The sequence below is a fragment of the Crocodylus siamensis genome, chromosome 4 (assembly GCF_052110815.1).
Source record: "Crocodylus siamensis isolate JL-2025a chromosome 4, ASM5211081v1, whole genome shotgun sequence".
NCBI classification, from domain to species: Eukaryota; Metazoa; Chordata; order Crocodylia; family Crocodylidae; genus Crocodylus; species Crocodylus siamensis.
Window position 1 is genome coordinate 239,580,384 of NC_143398.1, and position 20,247 is coordinate 239,600,630.

Sequence of the window (20,247 nt, forward strand, 5' to 3'; positions counted from 1 at the left end):
GGTCCCGGCGCTGCTTGGTTTCCAGCTCCCCCTAGGCACGGGTGGGGAGTGGGAGCCGACTGAGGTGTGTGCTGCATGGGCAGTGGCAGGGCTGAAGGGACAGAAAGCTTCTCCATTGCCTCAGCCCTGTTGCTGCCTGCACAGTACATGCCTCAATTGGCTCCTGCTCCCTACCCGTGTCTGGAGGGAGCCAGGAGCTGAGCAGTGCTAGGACCAGGGTGAAATGCTGGGGGTGGGGAGGAGTTCTGGGACTGGCGGGGGAGCCACGGGAGGGAGCAGTGCTGCAACTGGGGATGGGGAGGGAGACACGGGGAGAAGAGCACTGGGGATTGGTGGGGTGGGAGATGCAAGGGGGAAGCAGTGCCAGGGACTGGCACTACTTCCTCCTTGCATTTCCCTCTGCTCCCTCCCCACCCAAGGTCCCAGCAATGCTTACCCCTCCTCTCAGACATGGGGTATCACCCCAAGCCAGTTCCCCCAAGTTGGGCTGTGATCCTGAGCTGTGCACAGCTGGGAGCTGTCCGCCACTCCCAGACATCTCCCCCCTGCTCCTTGGAGCCCAGGCTTGACCCCTGAAGAAAATTCAGGCACATTAATTACACATGTAGATGTGCCCTCTGTGTCTTAAAACTTGTCATACACTATCTGCAAAAGAAGTTGTAGTGCATACTTTCATGTTTGAATCATGATTGCTTGGTTTGAGTAGCAGTTCTTATGTGGGGGTCCTGTTTTAGGAGAGGGCAATAGGGATCTTCTAAGATATGCCGAATTTCTGTGCATTAATCATTTCCAGACTTCTAATGACAGGTATGAATTTTATTCCAAATAAAAACAATTCACGCTGGTATTTTTGATTGAAGCCTCCTTCAGGGATGCAAGAAGTAACAAGAACCTGAACCCCTCACATACACAGACATTATTTGAGGTGCAGTTAAGTTTGAAGAAACTATTAGGGAACTGAACACAAGCTAATTTTACAGCTCTATCAACAAATATACAATGGCAACAATATTCAGAGCCCAGTAAATGCTGAGTTAAGGTGGTGCTTGTCAAGGATGGCATCCACATTTCTCTTGTCCCCTTCAAGGTGTCAGCTACAACCTTTCTCCTTTGCACACAGAGGATGCCCCACAGCACATTGCTTGAATCCTGCGTGTTATGCAAGTGACTTCCTTTTGTTGCAACCCTTTTCTTTTCAAGCCACTGACCTAATATAATGATGTGGGTTGACCTGAGCAGCTGATCGAATCACATCTTTTGCTGAAGAGTGGGGAACCATTTCTTTCCAGGTGCTGTTGGTCTAATTGGGAATTTGAAAGCTTTTTTTTTTTTTTTAACCTGTGCTCTGTGTAGAAGAAAGAAGCTTTATAAATTGACAGTATTTCTATGGCTCTCTGCTCCAATGATTTGCTGAATCAAGGCATATATGTTTTAATATTTAAAATATTTTGTTTTGTGGCCAGTGGTAGAATGAAATTCTTATGGACAGATAAAGCAGTATAAACCTCTGATTAGATGGTAGAGAGATGGTAGTTTATGTGCCTTGGTATAGAATGTGATGTTTTTGGTGGCCGTGTTGGTCTGAGACCAAAAAAATGCAAAACTCTAGAACTCTTGGTTCAGAGATGATACCTTTTATTAGACCAACTAAGAAATCGCAAACAATTATCTAGGCAGAAATGGACCCAGGGGACCAGACTTCCACCTTCGGCTTCCTCAGTGCAAAAATGAAATTTATTTTCTATCTGTGGGGACTTTTTACTATCTTTAATTTTCCCTGAGCTTGAGGAAGGGTGTGTGTGCCCAAAAGCTTGAAGAAAAAGATAATTTTTTTGCGATTTCTTAGTTGGACTAATAAAAGGTATAATCTCTGAACCAAGAGTTCTAGAGTTTTGCATGTCTTTTGGTATAGAATGGCAGTTTTCACTTTTCTTTCCGTATTTCTATTGTTTGGGGAAGGGGATTTTTGCTTTTGAACTGTAATGCACTTGAAACGTGTGCACTAAAACTGTGGTGCCCAACCTTTTGGCCCTGTGGGCTGGATGAGTCATACGGATTGGGCCACAGTCTTTCATGCTGTATTACAGCCATGGCAGATCAGGGCCTGGCCCTTGCTCCCTGTAAACCGCTGGGATCTTGTGCACAAAGCCCTGTCATCTGGCCCACAGTGCTTGGAAATTTGGCAATGGGGGAGCAGTGGTTGCATTAATTGCAGCTGTTTCCCTTCCCCCTACCTGTCCCCCCACTCAAATTTCCAGACCTTTGGAGAGCCTCACAGGCCAGATCACACTGCTCTGCAGGCTGGATGTGTCCCACAAGCCAGGGGTTAAGCATCTCTGAACTAAAGGGAAGTAGCCTTGGCTAATGACAACAGTTCCTCAAAGTTTGGAGTTCAGTGAGCTTTGGTGGTTGAAAGAGTCTCAGAACTTCAGCATTCATCCACCAAAGCACTTTTTCAGGCATACTAATATACTGACTAACATTGCTCTTTGAACTATTTTGAACAGCAGAATGCAAATCAGCAGTGCTGGGTCATTAAGGCAACTTCAAAATGGAAACTTTAGCTGGAAAAACTCAGGATGTTCACAACTTAATGGGCAATGTTCAGGCAGACTTGTCCCTAACATTGTTTTGCAAAACCAAATGGTAAGAATCAAAATAAAATATTTGAAATGGCTTTTCATAAACACGAAATCTATTTCATTTTGGGCAAGCCAGGCATCATTAGTTGCTAATATATAAGACTAGAAAGTGAAATGAACTAGGAACTGATTCAAAACAAATTAAATAGTTTAGTCTTTTTTCAGGACACAAGAAGAAGGTAAATAGAAAATGGAAAGAGATGTAATAAACAATGGCCATTAGAGTTGCTATTTTAATATTTAAATTAAAGTAATGCCCAAGGCCCTAGGGCCTAGTCAGAATAGGTGCCCTTTGCTGATGCATGCTGTAGAAACCTCTCTGAAGATCCGTACAATAGATTTTTTAAAAAGTGTTTTGTACTTATAACCTAAGTTATTCAGAAATTTTTTTTCTTGTAAAGAATATATATAATTCCAAGCAGGACTTTTATTCCTTTAAGAATCTATGCTGCATTACATATTAATGATGATGCACACCCTGTGTATCATTTATTATAGTAATAAACTAAGATGTGTTTATGTGAACCACTGCCCCTTGCTGCACACACACACACATAGATTCTTCCTATTGTAAATATATATAACATGGGTATTTAATTTAAGCTCAAGTGGGACGTATGTAGCTGACTTTTCTTGCCGATAAAACATTGGGCCAGCTAGTGCATCCCAAAGCATTCTGCACATGGTGGGGAAGGGGAGTGGAGGGAGACCATGCTCCCTACAGGTTTGCTAAGCCCATTACCAATGGCATACATTATCCTTAACAATGGATCTCAAGGCTGATTCTTAGCATGGCAGGACACCTTCGGGTACCTGCTTGCAGCAGGGCACCTGTGGTGCCTGCCACTCAAAGGGTCTGATTAAGCAGCAGAGGCAGTCTGCAGGTAGCTGCACTCCCCGATCAGGAGTCACATGGTCAGAAGGAGACTGCCTGATTCGGGAAGAGGGCTCAGTTGCTAGCAATAAGAGCAGGCTTGAGCAGTAAAGCCAGCATCAGTTGTTGCAAGCAGCCGGAGGCAGAACATCGCCTGGTTGGAGCTGCTGCTTGGAAACACCCAGAGGACAGGGTAGGAATTATGGGGGTGGCAGCAGGTTCCTGGTCCTGGGATATAGTTTCATAGTTGGTCGGGTCAGAAGGGACCTGAGCAGATCATCAAGTCCGACCCCCTGCCATGGCAGGAAAGAGTACTGGGGTCAAACAACCCCAGCAAGGTGTTCATCCAGCCTCCTTTTAAAGACCCCCAGGGTAGGAGCCAGCACCACTTCTTTTGGAAGTTGGTTCCAGATCCTAGCCACCCTGACAGTGAAGTAGTGCCTCCTGATATCTAGCCTGAAACTACTCTCTGCCAGCTTGTGACCATTATTTCTTGTCACTCCTGGTAGTGCTCGGGGGAACAGGGACTCTCCCAATGCCTGCTGGTTCCCCCTGACTAGTTTGTAACAGGCCACTAGATCCCCCTCAGCCTTCTCTTGTGGAGGCTGAACAGGTTCAGGTCCCATAGCCTCTCCTCGTAGGGCCTGCCCTGCTGCCCCTGATCATGCGAGTTGCCCTCCTCTGGACCCTCTCCATGTTGTCCACATCCCTCCTGAAGTGCGGTGCCCAGAACTGGATGCAGTACTCCAACTGTGGCCTGACCAGTGTCTCATAGAGGGGGAGGATCACCTCCTTGGACCTGCTTGAGACGAATCTGTGGATGAATGACAAGGTACGGTTGGCATACACTTGCACCTGTGTCTAAGGATTTTGTGACCTGGTCATAGAAGGCCATCAGGTTGGTCCAACAGGACCTGCCTCTAATGAACCCATGTTGGTTACCCCTAAGCATAATCTCCCTTGCTGGCTCCTTGTGGACATGTGCCGGGATAATTCTCTCAAAAAGCTTACCCAGAACTGAGGTAAGACTAACTGGATTATAGTTTCCTGGGTCCTCCTTCATCCCTTTTTTGAACGTGGGAACCACATTGGCCCTAAAACTGCACCTTGCTGGGGTTGGGTGGTGTGGTGGGGCTGCTTCTGGCAGGGCAGCTTCCAGGAAATGCCACTCCTGTGCCTCCCTAGTGAAGGGCAAGTATGGGGCTCCAGAAAGCCTCAGCCCCTGCTGCCTTGTGGGTTACCCCATGAAGGGGAAAGGCTAGGGGAGCACACCCAACAGAGAAGCACAGGGGCCCAGGCCCATTGAGTGGGGCCTGGGGCAGGGTCCAGGTAAGTCGACAGAGGCCCAAGGGGATATAATGCCCAGAAGGGTCCAGGCATGTCAACAGACACCTAAGGCCTGAACAGCCATAGACTGAGTTAGGAGGGCCCAGGTAAGTTGTCAGACGCCTGAGGCCCAGAGGCCCCAGTGAGGGGGCAGAATAGTAGTGATCTGGTGGCTGTGTGGAGTAGGGCCTTAAGATAGTCTGAGGAGCTACATATGGGCTGACTGGACTAGCAGCAGCCAGCAGCTGTGTAGAGTAGGGTCTTAAGATGTCCCGAAGGACTGCACACAAGCTGACTGGAGTAGCTGGAGTGGAGGCCCCAGTAAGGAAGCATGAGTTAAGGCCTAGGTACTTCCAAGGATGCCTGAGGCCTAGTTGGGCCAGAGGCCAGAGCGGCCCAGTAAGGGGCTGGGGAAGTGATAGTGGAATTTGGATGCCATCTGCGAGGCATGGGACATGGTATAAGGAAGGTTTAGAGCTGTATAATACACCCTTGGTATCGTGCTTTAAAATGGGCAGCCACCTGCTTTAAAACCCTCCCAACTTATTGTTTATATCAAGGCATGGCAGGAAAGTGTGGGCGGGCAGACTGCCCAGACAGGGAGGTGGGCCAGCATAGTGACCGGCCCCAAGAGTTGCTTTGTTACAACTAGGCTTCTTAGTGTCTACTGAACAGTCAATGGCTACAACTATACTGATCAGCTGGTCTAAGAGTGCCCAACCCCCAGCCCACAGGCCATATTCAGCTCCCAGTGCCTGGTTATGTGGCCTGCAGGGCTCCTCACAGATCCAGAAATTTGGCGGCAGGGGAATAGTGCCAAATTTCCGGACCTAAAGGAAGCCCCATGGGCTGGATAACATAAGCCTGTACGCTGCAGGGCAGCATAGGGCACCAGGGCCAACTCCTAGCACATGAGGGCCCAAACATGATGCGCCAGGCTGGGCAGGGGCAGTGTGGGATTCTGGGGCCCAGTCCAGCTTGCGTGGCCTGATCTTGTCCTGCTGGGCCAGGCTGAGGCGGCTCAGGGCCCAATCTGGCCCTTGGACCAGGCCACACCACTCATTCAGCGTGTGGGGCAAAAATGTTGAGCCACCACTAAGCTAGTCTGTCGAGGACAGTCATCATTAAAAAAAAAAATCTATTTGTAGCCTGTTTTACAAATACCTGGAGGACTGAATTTCAGGAAACCCTGCTGTATTCTTTTAGTTTAGCTAAAGGAAATATATTTTCCTTTTTGAGTAGGAAAATAGAGATTCTTGCTGCTCGCATCCTGAAGCCTTCATTGACCAGACAGTACAACACAGTAACAGCTCTGAACTCTGAGTTCCTACTGGTTTGCCACTGTACTTTCTGTTGCATTTAATATAAACAATAACACTTCAAATTGCCTATTAAGCAAGCAATACGGTGATATATAAAGGAGTCCATGATGGCCAGGTTCAGTTTTTCATCAAAGCCTAGATGTCTGCATTTCCTAACTTGTGAATGTTCAGTTTTTCAGTTATTGCATTATATTAATATTAGTTGTTGTACTAAATTCCCTTTGCTTGTCAAGAAAGGGAATAAGAGTTACTAGTGATGTACAGCAGTGCCACAAAAACATTTTGAAAGTGCTGCGTGCCCACTACAGTGCTCCGACAATAGTGTAAGTGGATGTAATCTGCATGCTGAAGGCACAGAAGTGGGGATCTGTAGCAAGACAGCACAGGATAAAGCACAGTGTTGTGTACCTCTCTACTCTGTTTACATCCTGTTGGACATTTTTGGTCAAAGACCATAATCTTTACTCTTGGATATTAAACAGATATTCATCTGTTAAGTGCTTATTCTATTTTGCATCCCATAAGTCTGTCAATGAAGAAAAATAGAAAATTTACCAGAAGTGTATTCAACACTGTTCTTTCCATTTGGATTACTGTATACAATTCTGGTTACCCATAATTAAGGAAAAAGAATCCATATTGGAATGGGTGAAGAGAAGAGCTACTGGGATGACCAGGAGTATGGAAAACCTGTTTTATGAAAGAGGACTAAAAGAGCTTGATATATTTAGTCTATGTTAACAAAGGCTTAGAGGGGATATAATTCTCTCCAAATGTATTTGGGGCAGGAATAAATAGTGGGGAGGGAGCAGAAAGTTTGCGTAAGAAGAAATTAGCATGAATGGGCCATGAAAGTTAAGAGGTGGTTTCTAACAGTTATAGAAGTGAGGTTGTGGAAGAACCTTCCAAACAGGCTAATTAAAGTTAAGAAGGAACTGATAAATGTGAATGGGATTATATGATGTGGTTGCTTGAGACAACAAAAAAAGAACAAAAGTACAGTGTGAATGCAGACAAAGCTCTTGTTTCTCAGTCAAGGACTCGAATAGTTTCCACTGAAAGCAAAGCTGGTTGTACATAAGGTCATGCATAGACTCACTGGCCGTGTCCAGATGAGCAGAGCTGTGTGGTATGTGGCACCACAAACGCGTCTGCAGCACCACATACCGCATATTCAAATGTTCTCCATGCTGCAAAGGAGCGCTCCCTGTGCGTGTGCTGCTTTCCTTTTTTTTCCCCCCCACAGGTTTTTTTTGACCCCTGGATATCCTTGTGGGAAAGAAAAACAGGGTAGCACATACACAGGTAGCGTGCGCCACTCAAAAGTGGAGCTGGGCCACTTGGAGCCATGCTATGGCTGCTGGCTCGGCTTTGCACAGCAGATAAGTCTGCTGCAGCCAGCACAGTGCCGGCACCAGCCTCTTGTACCCCACCCAGGCTAACTTGGCACATGCCAAAGTGCATGGGCACAGGTGTTCTCTGGGGATAATTAGCAGCAGCTCAAGATACACCACTGCTGCTTGTCCACACTCGTGTGGATGCGCCCCCTGAGTTGTTAACCAGTCTTTCCCTTTGTTGGTAGCTGCAGTCTTCAGGGATGCTGCTGGGAGCAGATGGGTGGTGTCTTCTTTTCTCCTCTGCCTTTACTGGTAGCAGAAATTGTTGGTGGCTGAGAGCAATCTTAAATACAGTGGTGGAATTAACCAAGTTTACATTAATTGAGCTAGCTCCAGGATCAGAAGCAGTCTAGCTACTGCACCAAGGAGTTCTGACAAATTAACCTTCATAGAGCTCCATGTCCCTGTGGCCAGACTGCTTCCAGCCGTCGTTTAAAGCTAACACGGGTGTCTTTGCACTATGCTGTCATCTATAAGGTAGAAGATCAATAATAGTTCATGAGATGATCAGAAAAGGCATAAGGCATTAGGTGGTCAGAAAAGTCCTATCTAAATCCCTGTGCTCTGCCCTGAAAACTCAGCTCTGTGTGTGTGTGTGTGTGTGTGTGTGTGTGTGTGTGTACACACACACACACACAGACAGTATTTGTGTGTACATACACACGCATACACGTACAGGTGCTAGATCTCTGTGTGTGTGTGCGCGCACGTGTGCATGTATGCATGTATAATATATACTATAGTGCATCAGGGTTGATGTAAGACGGAATGAATTAGAGGGGCTTTTTGTTTGCAGACTAGAGGAATCACTTACTGGTTATTATTTATTTTTACTTGGAGAGAATGTCATGGAAAAGAATTCAGTGTGACCTCCTGCCCAAATCATTTCACCTCTGATGTTGAAAAGCTAGAGTTTTTAATTTTCTAGAAATATGGAGGTTCATTAACTTTTGATTAACAGGGTCCCCCCTAGAGTCCCGTGCTCAGCTTCCTAGCTTTTTTCTTTTAACTCTTTCTGTACTTTTGTATCTGTGTAAAACAGGATAAATAAATACACATTTACAAAGAAAACAGCTTGCTGAAGCTTATTCTAAAAATATTTTTAAGTAGGACTTGTTCCTACTCCTTTAGAAAATCGTTCTAAAACCTCTCAATTAAACCCCGTATTTAAACAGCAGGGTCTGTTGGCAAGAAATGACTATAGTTCACTAATGAATTCTTCTAATTTGCTAAATTATTCTAAATGAATGACAGTACATTTAACTTGTAAATGGCAGTATGTGTAATTTCTAAACAACTTTGATCAAGTCCACTCTTCTTCAGATTCCCCACTGTGCTAAACTGTTGGCCTCAAGACCTGCATACACAATTATTCAGAAGAAATTATTAATTGGAAATGTAGATTGGATTTTTCTCTTGGCAATCCAAAGAAAAATAGCTGGAAAGCAATTATCAAAATCATCACTACCCTTTTTCCTCCCCCAGTATTGAAACCTGGATCAGACTTCATAGATTAAAACTTTTCATGTAGAGAAGACTGGGATTTTTTTTTCCATTAACAAGTTATTATTTTGAAATGTCACCCCAATGAAGTACCTCTCTAAACGATAAAAAACATCCGTGTCAAATGATGTAGTTTGTTGCAGTGGCAGATCTCAACTTCATACTTTACGGTCCCTACTGGGATTCAGTGTATTTCTATGTTTCTTGTACCATCGCAGTGAGGAACACACTTGCCTTTTCTTTTGTAAGTGAGGAAGAGTCACTTCTTGGGGCTGATATAAAGAATTAATATGAAAGCACTCCCACTGCGTTGCATCAAATTGTTTTGTACTGCTGAGCAGCAGAAGACTGGAATAATAGCACCTCTTTACAAAGAGAACATGCATCTCTCTCCCTCACAGACTATATCTAAGTTGTAAGATTGTATATGGAAGAAACAAAATGCCATTTTATTTATTTATTTTTTTCAGTTATCAAGAGCTAGATTACGCATTGACTTGCGCTCTACACAATTCATTAATATGTTAACATCGTCTTTTTTTAGTGTAAATTAGCCCAGAATTTGGTGACAGAAAGAATAGCAGCAAGGAACTTTTCTTTTTGAAAGAACGGGCTTTACACAGTCATTTGCAATGATTAAGGCCCTTGCAGTTGGTTGTGATTATGACCAGCAGCTCTGCATTTGCTTAACTTCTCTCACACAAGCACATGTGTATGACTGGGCCTCTTGGGAGACAAAGAATAAAAATTTAGAGCAGTGATTTGTTTTACTGCGTTGAAAGTAAGTTACCTGCTGTTCTGAAAAAGACATGCTCATATGAATTTCAAAGCCACGTGGTTAATAAAATATATATTTTTAAATTACTATATTCTTTTACAACAGCTGACATGCACTAGGGAGCATGAAACCATTCAAATGAAGTGGTACATAATTAAGGCAATCTTGCCTATTCATACCTGCTCTTTTGTCCTGTTTTCACATGACCAAAAATGGTATTTTTTGTGTGGAACTGTAATGTGACAGAACTGATTTATTAAGTGGTATGATATGACCTGAATATACAAGGATGTTTTACCTTTTGCTTTATGCATGGGTTAACTGGCATTACTTTTCACAGCTGGCTGATGACCCTCTAATTGTGTGGATAGGTAGCCATCTCCACATACTGTATGTCGCGCTGTCCAGGACTTCACATGAGAAATGGAATAACCCTCAGATGAACTATTCTGTAAATGAGCCTACTGTTTTATTGCCTGAATACTGTAAGGCATGGAGAGAACTACTCAAGAGACCTTCTCCTTTATTAAGAGCTCCAGTACTTGTCAAATCTTGTAACACCTTATAACAAAACCGTAAAGCACCTTTGTGTTAGAAGAAATGCATCTTTTTTTTCTCCTTGATGTCTCTCTACCATGTCCAGATGCTGTCAATGTAACTGAAAGAGGAAAAACTAAAACACAAAACCACACTTCACTGTCCCCTGCAGGAACTCACCTGGGAAGTCATGGTGGGGGGTGGTTTCTTCAAGATGATACTCTAAATGAATACAGGGAGCATCAAAGGGTCAGATTCATGAACAACTGGTCCCTGTAAGCTTCTTGGTATGTATTCTGTTGCAGTGGACATTAGACCAAATCTTATAAAATGTCTAAATGGGAAAAAAGTTTTTGCAGGACTGTTCTGTCCTCCAGCTGCCTTTACTTTTTCTTTTGTCAAGACCAAACCCATGTGCCCTTCCTTGATAAAAAGAAATATGGAATTACTTGTTTACTGTTCATGGGCTGCTTGTTATTGAATGGAGAAAGGTGGTTTGGTAACTATCAAGGCAGATGACAGCACGCTGGGTGGAGAGGTGCAGATACTGGAGAGCAGGGCTACGATCCGGAATTACCTGGATAGATGGAGAAATGGACTAAAATCCATCAGATGCAATTCAACAAGAACAAGTGCCAAGTCCTACATTTGGGATGGAATAATTGCGTGCACAAATACAGATGGGGAACTCATTGGCTAGACTGTAGTACTGCAGAGAAGGATCTGGGGTTACAGTAGACCAGCAGTTCTCAACCTTTTGCACTTTATGTCCCACCCACATAAAGTCAAAAAATTCTGGTCACACTGGTCGATGAGTGGGAGGGGATCCCCCAGAGGCCAGTCAAAGAACGGGGAGGATGGTCCTCCCGAAGGCAAGTCAGGTGCTTGGTTGGGATGATTTAATCACAAATAATCTTGCTTTGAATAGGTGGCTGGAATAGAATCTAAATTAGATTCTTGGTTCTCAACTTTTTGCACCTTGTCTCACCAACCATTTTGTCAAAAAACCCTAGTCCCACCATGATAACAACAAAACCCCAGTGTTCGAGATATCTTTGATTAATCTATTCGAAGTGCAAACAACTTTGAGTTTTTCAGTCATGCAATGAGTTGAAGTCCCACCTACATGACCTTCGAGTTGCCCAGTGGGACGCATCCCACTGGTTGAGAAACACTGAATAACCCCATGAGGTCACTTCCACCCCTACTTCTCTATGATGCGAAGGCAGCAGGGCTTTCACTGATGGGGTGGTATTCACACAGCACTGTTCAGAGCGTTCTTCAACCTCTTATAGCCAAGAAACAGAGCTGATCATTGTAGGCAAGAGTAACCAAATTCACCACTGAAATGAATCTCTCCCTTTCAAGGCAATTTAGAGCAGACCCTGAAAAACATGGCTGGCCTGAGAGAACTTCTCGAAACCCAGCAGTTGTCCTTAGATTGATTTTTATTCACATGCTTTAGAAAATCTTGGGGTCTCAAACAAGTCTCCTGTTTTGGTTCCTCTATGCAGAGGAGCAAGAACTGACAGAAGTGCTTAATAAGATCCAGAAGTATTTTCAACCCCTTCCTCTGCTTCTTCTTTTCATACTGATAGATGGCTGGTTGACAGCTTTGAGAGAAGCCATAATACAGAAGAGACATGAACCAGAGCATGTGAGAGCTGCCATCCAAGCTAAAACAAAATTCAGCAATCTTTCTCTGGCCCCACATTCAAGGACCTAACCCACCCCATAGAAAAAGGTTGGTTTTTTTTTTAATGGGCTCTCACTTGATGACATCCTCTAATATTCAGATGCTTGAAGGGAGCAATTATGCCCATGAATTTCAAATGAGAGGATACTGAAATGCAGGCGATATAAGCTGATGAGGTCACTGTCAAAGGAAATATTCTAACTGTGATTAAGAAAGAGATTATCTTTCCACATTTGGAATCTGTCTCCTTTATAGACTGCCTTGATGTTCAGATAGCTCTTTCAATTACCTTTGACTGCTTCTACGTGAACTTTCTTTTAAAAATCTATCCTGGCCATGCCAAGGATGTTGATGAGGGTCACCTAAGTTTTCATATTATCCCTTTGTTGTAGTGTTTGATATTTACCTTTCATCACATGCCTTTGCCTTCATAATCATCTAGACAGTTTGATGAAATACTGATGTTTAACTGACAATTGATTCCACCAAGGAATACATAAAACTCTGAAGACATGTAAGGATTCCTAGCACAGACTCCTAATGAAATACCATATTTCCCCCTACTTGAATAAATATGTATTTGAGTTTTTTGTTTTATTGCTATATGGTTTTTAAATTCTACACCCAGAAAGAACAACAGATTTTAGTATATTATTCTGCCATTGATTTTATCTAATCAATTACAGACAGGTATTGTTATATGCAAAAAAGCATTTAAAATTGTAAACACAGGAGTGTATTAAGTTGGAATTAAGAATGATTGGAACCTTGTTAGGCTGGGCTGTTTTGAAAATGACTCGTTCCTTTCTTTACATTTTTAGCTTTAGATTTTGAAGGAAAATATCTCAAAATAGTCATGTGTTAAGGTATGTAATTATGGCATCAAAGGAGGCTGAAACCAGAATGACTGAAAAAGGAAACTTTTTTTAGTCAAGAGTCTGTTTTTATTTGGCATGGATACAGGCCCTCCCTGTGGCTCAAGCTGTAGGCATCCTAAGCATGCGTATTCATCTAGATCCGAGCTCTCCAACTTATTTAGCTCCACAAGCTGGATCTGGACTGCAGGGCTGCTAACCCACCACTGTCAGCAGGGCAGTGCTTTGTCAGTGCCACTGCCAGAGCCTCTGCATTGGCACAGCTCCTGAACCCAAGGGGCAAACACCATGATCACTGGCCCTCCTTATCCCCTACTCCTGATCTGAGTTTCCAGCAGTACCTGAAGGCCCAAATTTGATGGCAGGCAAGGGGCCGTGGGGGCGCATAGCAGCGTCATTCGCCCCCTGGGTTCTGAAGCCACAGCAGTGTAGAAAGTCTACACAGCCCACACGCTGCCAGTTGGACAGCCCTGATCCAGAGTTTTAAAAGTCACCTCTTGTGAAAACCCAGGGCATGTACATAGATCATGGCAGCAAGATGCACCAAATCAACAGCTGGTTGAGCAGACAGCTCAACAAACCTTTCAACCGCAGCCTTTATGGCGCATCTCCATACCTGACCTTCACCTGACTTTAGAATACACTTCTCAGAAATACCTCAAGAAGGAAAACTGCCCCAGTTTCTTTGCAGGGGTGTGTATATCTATATCTATATATAGATATATATAGATAGTTATAGATTATATATATACATATGGGTGTGGGTGGGTGTATTTTTGTTTTTATATATATACACACACACATTTTATACACACATATACACACTTCAGTTTTAAGGGGAGGTGTGTGTGTGTGTGTATATATATATATATATATAGTGTGTATATAATAAGTGTATATATAAGTGTGGGTGGGTGTATTTTACATATATATAAAAGATACACATATATGCACACGTATATATACACATATGTGTATATGTACGTGTGTGTGTATACACACTTATTATATATTATATACACACACTATATATATAAATATATATAAAAATACACCCACACACTTATATATACATACTTATTATACACGCACAATATACACACACACACTATATATACACACACACTACATATATATATAAAATATACCCGTGCACATATATACATAATTATTATACACACACATACTATACACACACACACACACACCCCCACCCCCACCCCCCTTTAAAACTGAAGCTTTTTAGGCTTACTGATTTCTTCATGGCAGAACAGGCAAAAGAACAGCTGTGTGGTGATAAACTTAGCCTAACTAGGAGTAATTTTATTTTACTATATGTTTGAAAAGCTGAAAGACAAATATGACCAGCACAGCTGTCAGGTCATCAACAGCTAACTCTGTACTATATTACTGTAAATCACACTAGAAGGGAGCAATTTAGGGTGGGAAAGTTAAGTTGTCTTTATCCTTCTGGCAGGGTCTAAAATTTGACTGAGCCTTGCCTTTTGTCTTTGACCCGGTGTCCTCTCAGACATACTGAGCAGTGAGCAGTGACTTATGAGTAATGTCAGACAGGCAGCCTGGTTGTGGCCCTACCTCCATTCCCTGATGGACAGCTTATTATTAACCTGCTTGGTAACCCACAGATTCCTTCCTTGTATAACGCATGGCAAAATCAATGGTCCCTGCAAGGCCTCCATACACCTTGGTTTGAAATATAGTAGAGTAAAAGTCCAAAGGCCAAGTGTCTGATGCCCCCTGTCTTACAGTAACACCATGTTCTGGGTTGGTTTTGTGGTGCTCTGCATGCAGAAGGAAGTTCAGTAAGTATAAATTAAGGGATGCCAGCTACTTTTAAAAAGGTGGCTGGAATATTATAAAATGAAGGCCTGGAATGAAGGCCTCTGTTACAAAGCTGCTGCACTGGGATATTCAAGAGAACCAAAGGGACTTAATGGGAGTTGGACCCTGTGCCCATCAACTCCTTTGAACATCCCAGCCTTAGTTCCTTTCTGTGAGGTCTCTACAGGAGCAGGTGTCCACTCTGCTTGTCAAATATACACACTTTATTTCCAGCTGCAGGTTTTGCATTTGAACATAAGCCTGCAATCAGCTGCAAGAAAGATGTGCTCTTTGTTCTTCCCTTTATTAGTCTCCTCATTTCTCTCCAAACAAAAATAATGCTCTGTAAAGAGGCTAAATATACAAAGTATTAGGCTCTTCAGTTAAATGCTTTCAAAACATAAAGATTTTTTTTGCTATTTTAAACCACCACGGTAGGAAAAACTCCAGAAGAACTTTCCTTAATGATCATTGTTCCCATGCGTATCAGATCTGAACCTGTGGCAGCTTCATGTGACTAATGAAATCAGATCTTGCCTATGTTACACCACGTCTATGTAGCTTGAAGCCTTTTATCCACAGATGACTTTGTTCTATACTGTAGCTCATTTGATTGACTCAGAGCTGTTGCTTCTAAAAGAATTGTGGCTTTGGTCAAAGGGGAAAAAAACAAACAAACAAGTTTCCAAATGAAGCAAATGATGGAAGGGAACAGAGTATCTATAAAGAGCTTCATCCTGCACCGCACTGAGCCCTGTGGCTCCACCCAGCAAAGTACTCCAGTGCATACTGGAATTTAAGCACATAAGGAGTCTCACTGGTTTCAGTCCCTCCAGTAATTACAATTTGGGCAAGACTGCTTTGCACCTTCCAGGATGGAGTTCATTGTGGTGCTCTTGACTGCCCACAGCAGCATAATTTTCATGGCTGGAAGTTAGCACTTGGTTCATTCAGGAGATCATGCAGTCTGTGCTTTTAGTTCTGATAAGCGCATTCCTGGAGATGCCATCTTTTACTGGAAATTATGTCTTTGTTGTGCTGCCCTTCCATTTATCGATCTGCACATCCTTCATGTCTCTCAAAGACCAGGACCGTAGGTCTTTGTTAATCTTATCTGCCTCCAAGAAAAATGTGCAAAATGTGTGTTTTATCTTTGGTTCAGTTATGGTCAATTGTTCAGCACCAATATTTCTGACAAGGTACTCTTTATACCCTGGGAAATACAGTAGTATAGCCCCACTGCTTCAAGCCTTTGGACCATCAGGCACATTTCTGCCCCTCTCAAGCCCCACTTTCTGCATAGGAGTTGCCTCCTTTCACATCTTTCTTTGCAACCCTGGTGCATCCCAAAGACTTCTGAATGCTCTCAGAATTGTTGAGCGGGGCCTGTTTTTTCTATGGTGTTACTTTGTGTTCCCCTTGTCTGCTTGCTTTTCTATTACAGATTGCCTCTGGTTTTTAAGCTCCAGATACAAACTCTTTGGGGCAAAGGATTTTTTCCTTAGTATGCCAAATACTGTGCTAAAATGCAAGTACAGTACTTCATCCATCCATCCATCCATCCCTGGTTAGAGACTTTGAGTGCTACCACAGAAGAAATACGTAGTAAATAATAAATATTTTGTAGTCATTGACTTAATCATAGCATTGCCTGAAAACAAAAGTGAAAGCGTATCATGCCACCCAGGAACAGCATTATAAGGAGATGATGACTTTTGCAGGAGAGGAATGAAGATAATCAGGAGTTTGGAGAGCAAGCTGTACCAAGAAAGGCTGGAAGAGCTGGGGACGTTCTTAATTTAAGAAAAAGCTCATCAAGGGGTGATACAAGTCTGCAAACGTTTGAAAGGTTGCCCTAAAGAGGACAGTGAGCAGGTGTTTTCTCCAGCTGCTGAGGGTTGTACAAAAGCAGTGAAGTTAAACTACAGGAAGATAGATTCAGGTTAAAAATGCAAATACGAATGCCAGAGCACTTCATTGTTTGGGGAAAAATAATGGCTTAGTAGAATCTCTTTTACTGAGGTTTGTAAGAAGAGGCTAGATAGGCATCCGTCAGGGATGGTTTAGGCACAGTAAAGCCTGCCTTCATGCTGGGGATTGGACTAGATGAGCCTTGAGGTCCTCTCCATCTGCTCTACACTGAGCCGAGTCTAAATCTAGTGCTGTGTACCGCTCTTGGCACGCTGGCGCTTCTGTGTTGCTGCATATGTAAAGAAAGTGTGTAGAACCAAGTCTTGTCCTCCCACGTATCTGGACTTAATAGGATCTACAGATCTCACCTCTCTTCCTACACTTCATTGTGATGGGGGAAACTAGCACAGGGGAATATGGGGGGCTATATCATCCTTTACTGACTCATGCCAGTGTGGCTGATTCCTGATTTGGCCCCAAACAGTTAAAGAACTGGTCTGGGGCACAGGGTACAAAACAGATTTATTAGTCATTTTAAATCTTTGGCATTATGCGGATACAAATTCTGGATGAGTTAACTTTAATAGAGGTTAGAATAATGAATTGATATTTTTTATGATCTAGAGATGTAGTCCACTGCTCCAGCTCTATGGAGCTGTTACACTTTTTTTTTTTTTTTAAAACAGGTTTTCCCTCTCAATATGTCCCTAAAGGGAAGTTGTTGTAAAACTGCTGAGTTTATTCAAGGTTGCCAACATTTCAGCTTGACAGTTTCACTGGGGCATATAAATCTCTAAACAACTAAGGGCTAAATTGAAATCTGGGATTAGCATAGTCCTTGGATTGGTACAAGTTTTGTCTTTCTAAAAACCTGTGGGTATAGAGAATTTTAAAAATGTCTCTTTTGAGATCTCTGCCGTTGTGTTCACACTGTAAAGAACATTTCATTTCCTGGTTAAAATTGGGTGCATTTAGTTAGCACTGTTTCTGCCCTCTCTGGCAATGCTCTGTACTTGGGAGGAACCCAAAGACTGTCTTATTTTTTATATTCTAATTTCTGGTCATTAATCAAAAAACTCTTAATTATTAGACACAGTTTAAACCATATTCTGCATGAGTGAATCCAAGATCATAAATACATGCTAAATTTTTTGTATTCTAGGGGTCGATGTGCATGTTAAAACTTTAATATACAGACTAACCTCTCTGGACTTTCAGTAGAAATTTGATGTGAACAAATATTGTAAGTGCAGTGGAAAAATCAACCGGAAAGCAAGGGAGATATTAGTAATTTATGTTTTCCAGACTTGAGGAGATGATGGATAACAGTTCCTGTATTGTGAATCATACAGCTGTTTGTTTCTTTCCATAGGTGAAGATGTCAAACCTTTTACTCCAGAGAAAGCCCAGGCAATCGTAATGTCTCTACAACAGCCTGCAGTCTTCTGTAACATGGCTTTTGATTGGCCAGCACTGCACTGGAATCCAAAATATCTCTCTGAGATGTTGGATGGAAAGACAATACAGTTTAGACTGGGAATGAAGAAAATGGACGCGGGTAGGATTTGGATGGTATTATCTTGTGCTCTGAAATGCTAGTAAATGGCCTCCTTAAGCCCTGGCAACATTTGTATCAAATGCGCTTTGCACAGTGCATTGCTTATAACAAAAGCTGCGGATGAGGAATGAAATTGGAAGTGTGTTTTAGCTCATGAGCCGGTGCTGTCTCCCCTCGTCTTCACCCCACCCACCTTCCTTTTTCACATTTGGAAGCACTAAGTCTTCTGGATAAAACTGACTTTTGAGAATCGTAAATCCTAGGCTCCTTTCCTGGCTTTGCCACAGAGTTTCTGGGTGGCCACAGATAAGTCATTTAGATGATTTAAGGGTTCAGATGTGCTGAGGACCTGCATCTCCCCAGTCTGCAGAAGTTATGGGGCTGAGCGCTATTGAATATCAGACCGTTAGCAGCCTGTATCAGTTTTTTCACTTATAAAATGGAAATCATCCTTGCCTGCCATACAGGGCTTTTGTGAGGCTTTGCTAATTGCTGTTAAGGCACTTGGAGAGTCTCTCCTGAAAGGTGCTGTGGAAATGCACAGCATTAGTAAGAGTGTTTGACCTCCAGGAGTGTAAATTTCACCTGTTAGCCTCCTGAATCTTTCAGAGGTATGGGAACGTTTTCCCTTCAGCAGAAAAAGTTTGTTTCTATCTTTCCCAAATATTCTAATATTATTAAAGCCTTAGTCTGTCTGTTCGTAATGCTTTATTCACACTCTGATTGGTTGTCTCGGCAGCCAATCATAATGCTGACTGAAACAACCAATCAGAGTGCTCCAAGAGCATTTCGGACAGGAGGTGGCAGTAGCAGAGCGCCGCCATGACAGTGGGGTCAGAGGGGACGGAGCGGGAGAGCGTCCAATCCCCCTGGCCCTGCTTCTGGGAAGCAGCAGCAGCATGGGGTGCTGGCCGAGGGGGGTGGAGGGGACAGTGGGGCAAACTTCCCTCCCCGCCTTGCTCTTCAGAGGTGGCGGCAGGGTGGGGTGGTAGGCAGCGGCACTCCATCACACCCATCCCCACCCCCCCCATCATTCCTGATGGGCAGTTGGCTACTATATAAATAAATCCATCGTCGCCTATAGCTTCATAGCTAATGAAGCTATTGCTAATCTCTGCAGCAGTGGCACTCAGTTCCGGGGGGGCGTATGGCAAAAAACTAAAAACCCCCTGTCCTGAGATCACAGACCCCTACTCCCTAGGGATGTAAAGTTTTGGCTCTGCCACAAGCCCAGTGTATACCATGCCCTAGCTGCAGCCCAGAAAATAGACTGTAAGTGCATTACAGTCTAGCTTCTGTAGTGTAGCTCCAGCCCTACTTACCTGATACAGCAGACATTCACCTGTGCATAGGTGCAGCTGAAGTAGCCAGTGTGTTGGGAGGGTAAATGTTAGACTGACACTACTGACTTACTTGATGACAGGTATCACCTGTCAGCAGCCTGCAGTCACCAGGGATTTTGGATAGATTCAAACCAGGCAATATCTTTGTATGTGGATGTTAAAGTCTATATCTATCTTGCCACTCATCACTGATCCCTGGAGAAACCCAGTCCCCAGGCATTCGGTTTTTTTCCTCCAAGAACACGCCATTATATGCTGATGTAAGTTAGAAATGTCTTCCAGTATGTGGGCAGAGCCCTCCAGGGGTTATCCTGTCGGTAAATGACGATCTTTGCTGCGATCAAATAACAGCATTGTAAGAATGTCAACTGAACCACCTGCAATTCTAAAATAATAGACTAAATTTTGTATGTCGTTGCTAGAAATTAACAAGGTTTCCCTTTGTCTTGCATACTTAAGGTTTTTTTGTTTCGTGGTGTGGTCTGAAGCCATTTCTTTCCAATTGCTCTTTATCCAAATCCAGGATGGCTTATACTACTGCCATCACCCCAGTTCAATAAGGTCAAAGAAACTAGAAAGTACAGCAAAGATTATATTTGCTTATCTCAGTGTGTTCCTCTGCCAGTGGTCACTGGACTACAAT

The 20,247-nt window shown here is 43.2% G+C and overlaps 1 protein-coding gene across 5 annotated transcripts in view; it reads left to right on the plus strand.

Moving 5' to 3' along the window:
* The window catches only part of HSPBAP1 (HSPB1 associated protein 1), a 66,475-nt gene that overhangs the window by 14,436 nt on the left and 31,792 nt on the right, over positions 1-20,247 (plus strand). For 3 of the 5 annotated variants that reach the window (XM_090046006.1, XM_090046010.1, XM_090046009.1), the window contains exon 2: positions 18,076-18,261. In XM_090046006.1, the coding sequence (XP_089902132.1) occupies positions 18,076-18,261 (186 nt within the window). Of the gene's footprint in view, positions 1-10,646; positions 10,667-11,977; positions 12,124-18,075; positions 18,262-20,247 lie in introns of those variants that run through there. The other 2 variants (XM_090046008.1, XM_090046007.1) reach the window with 2 other exon arrangements.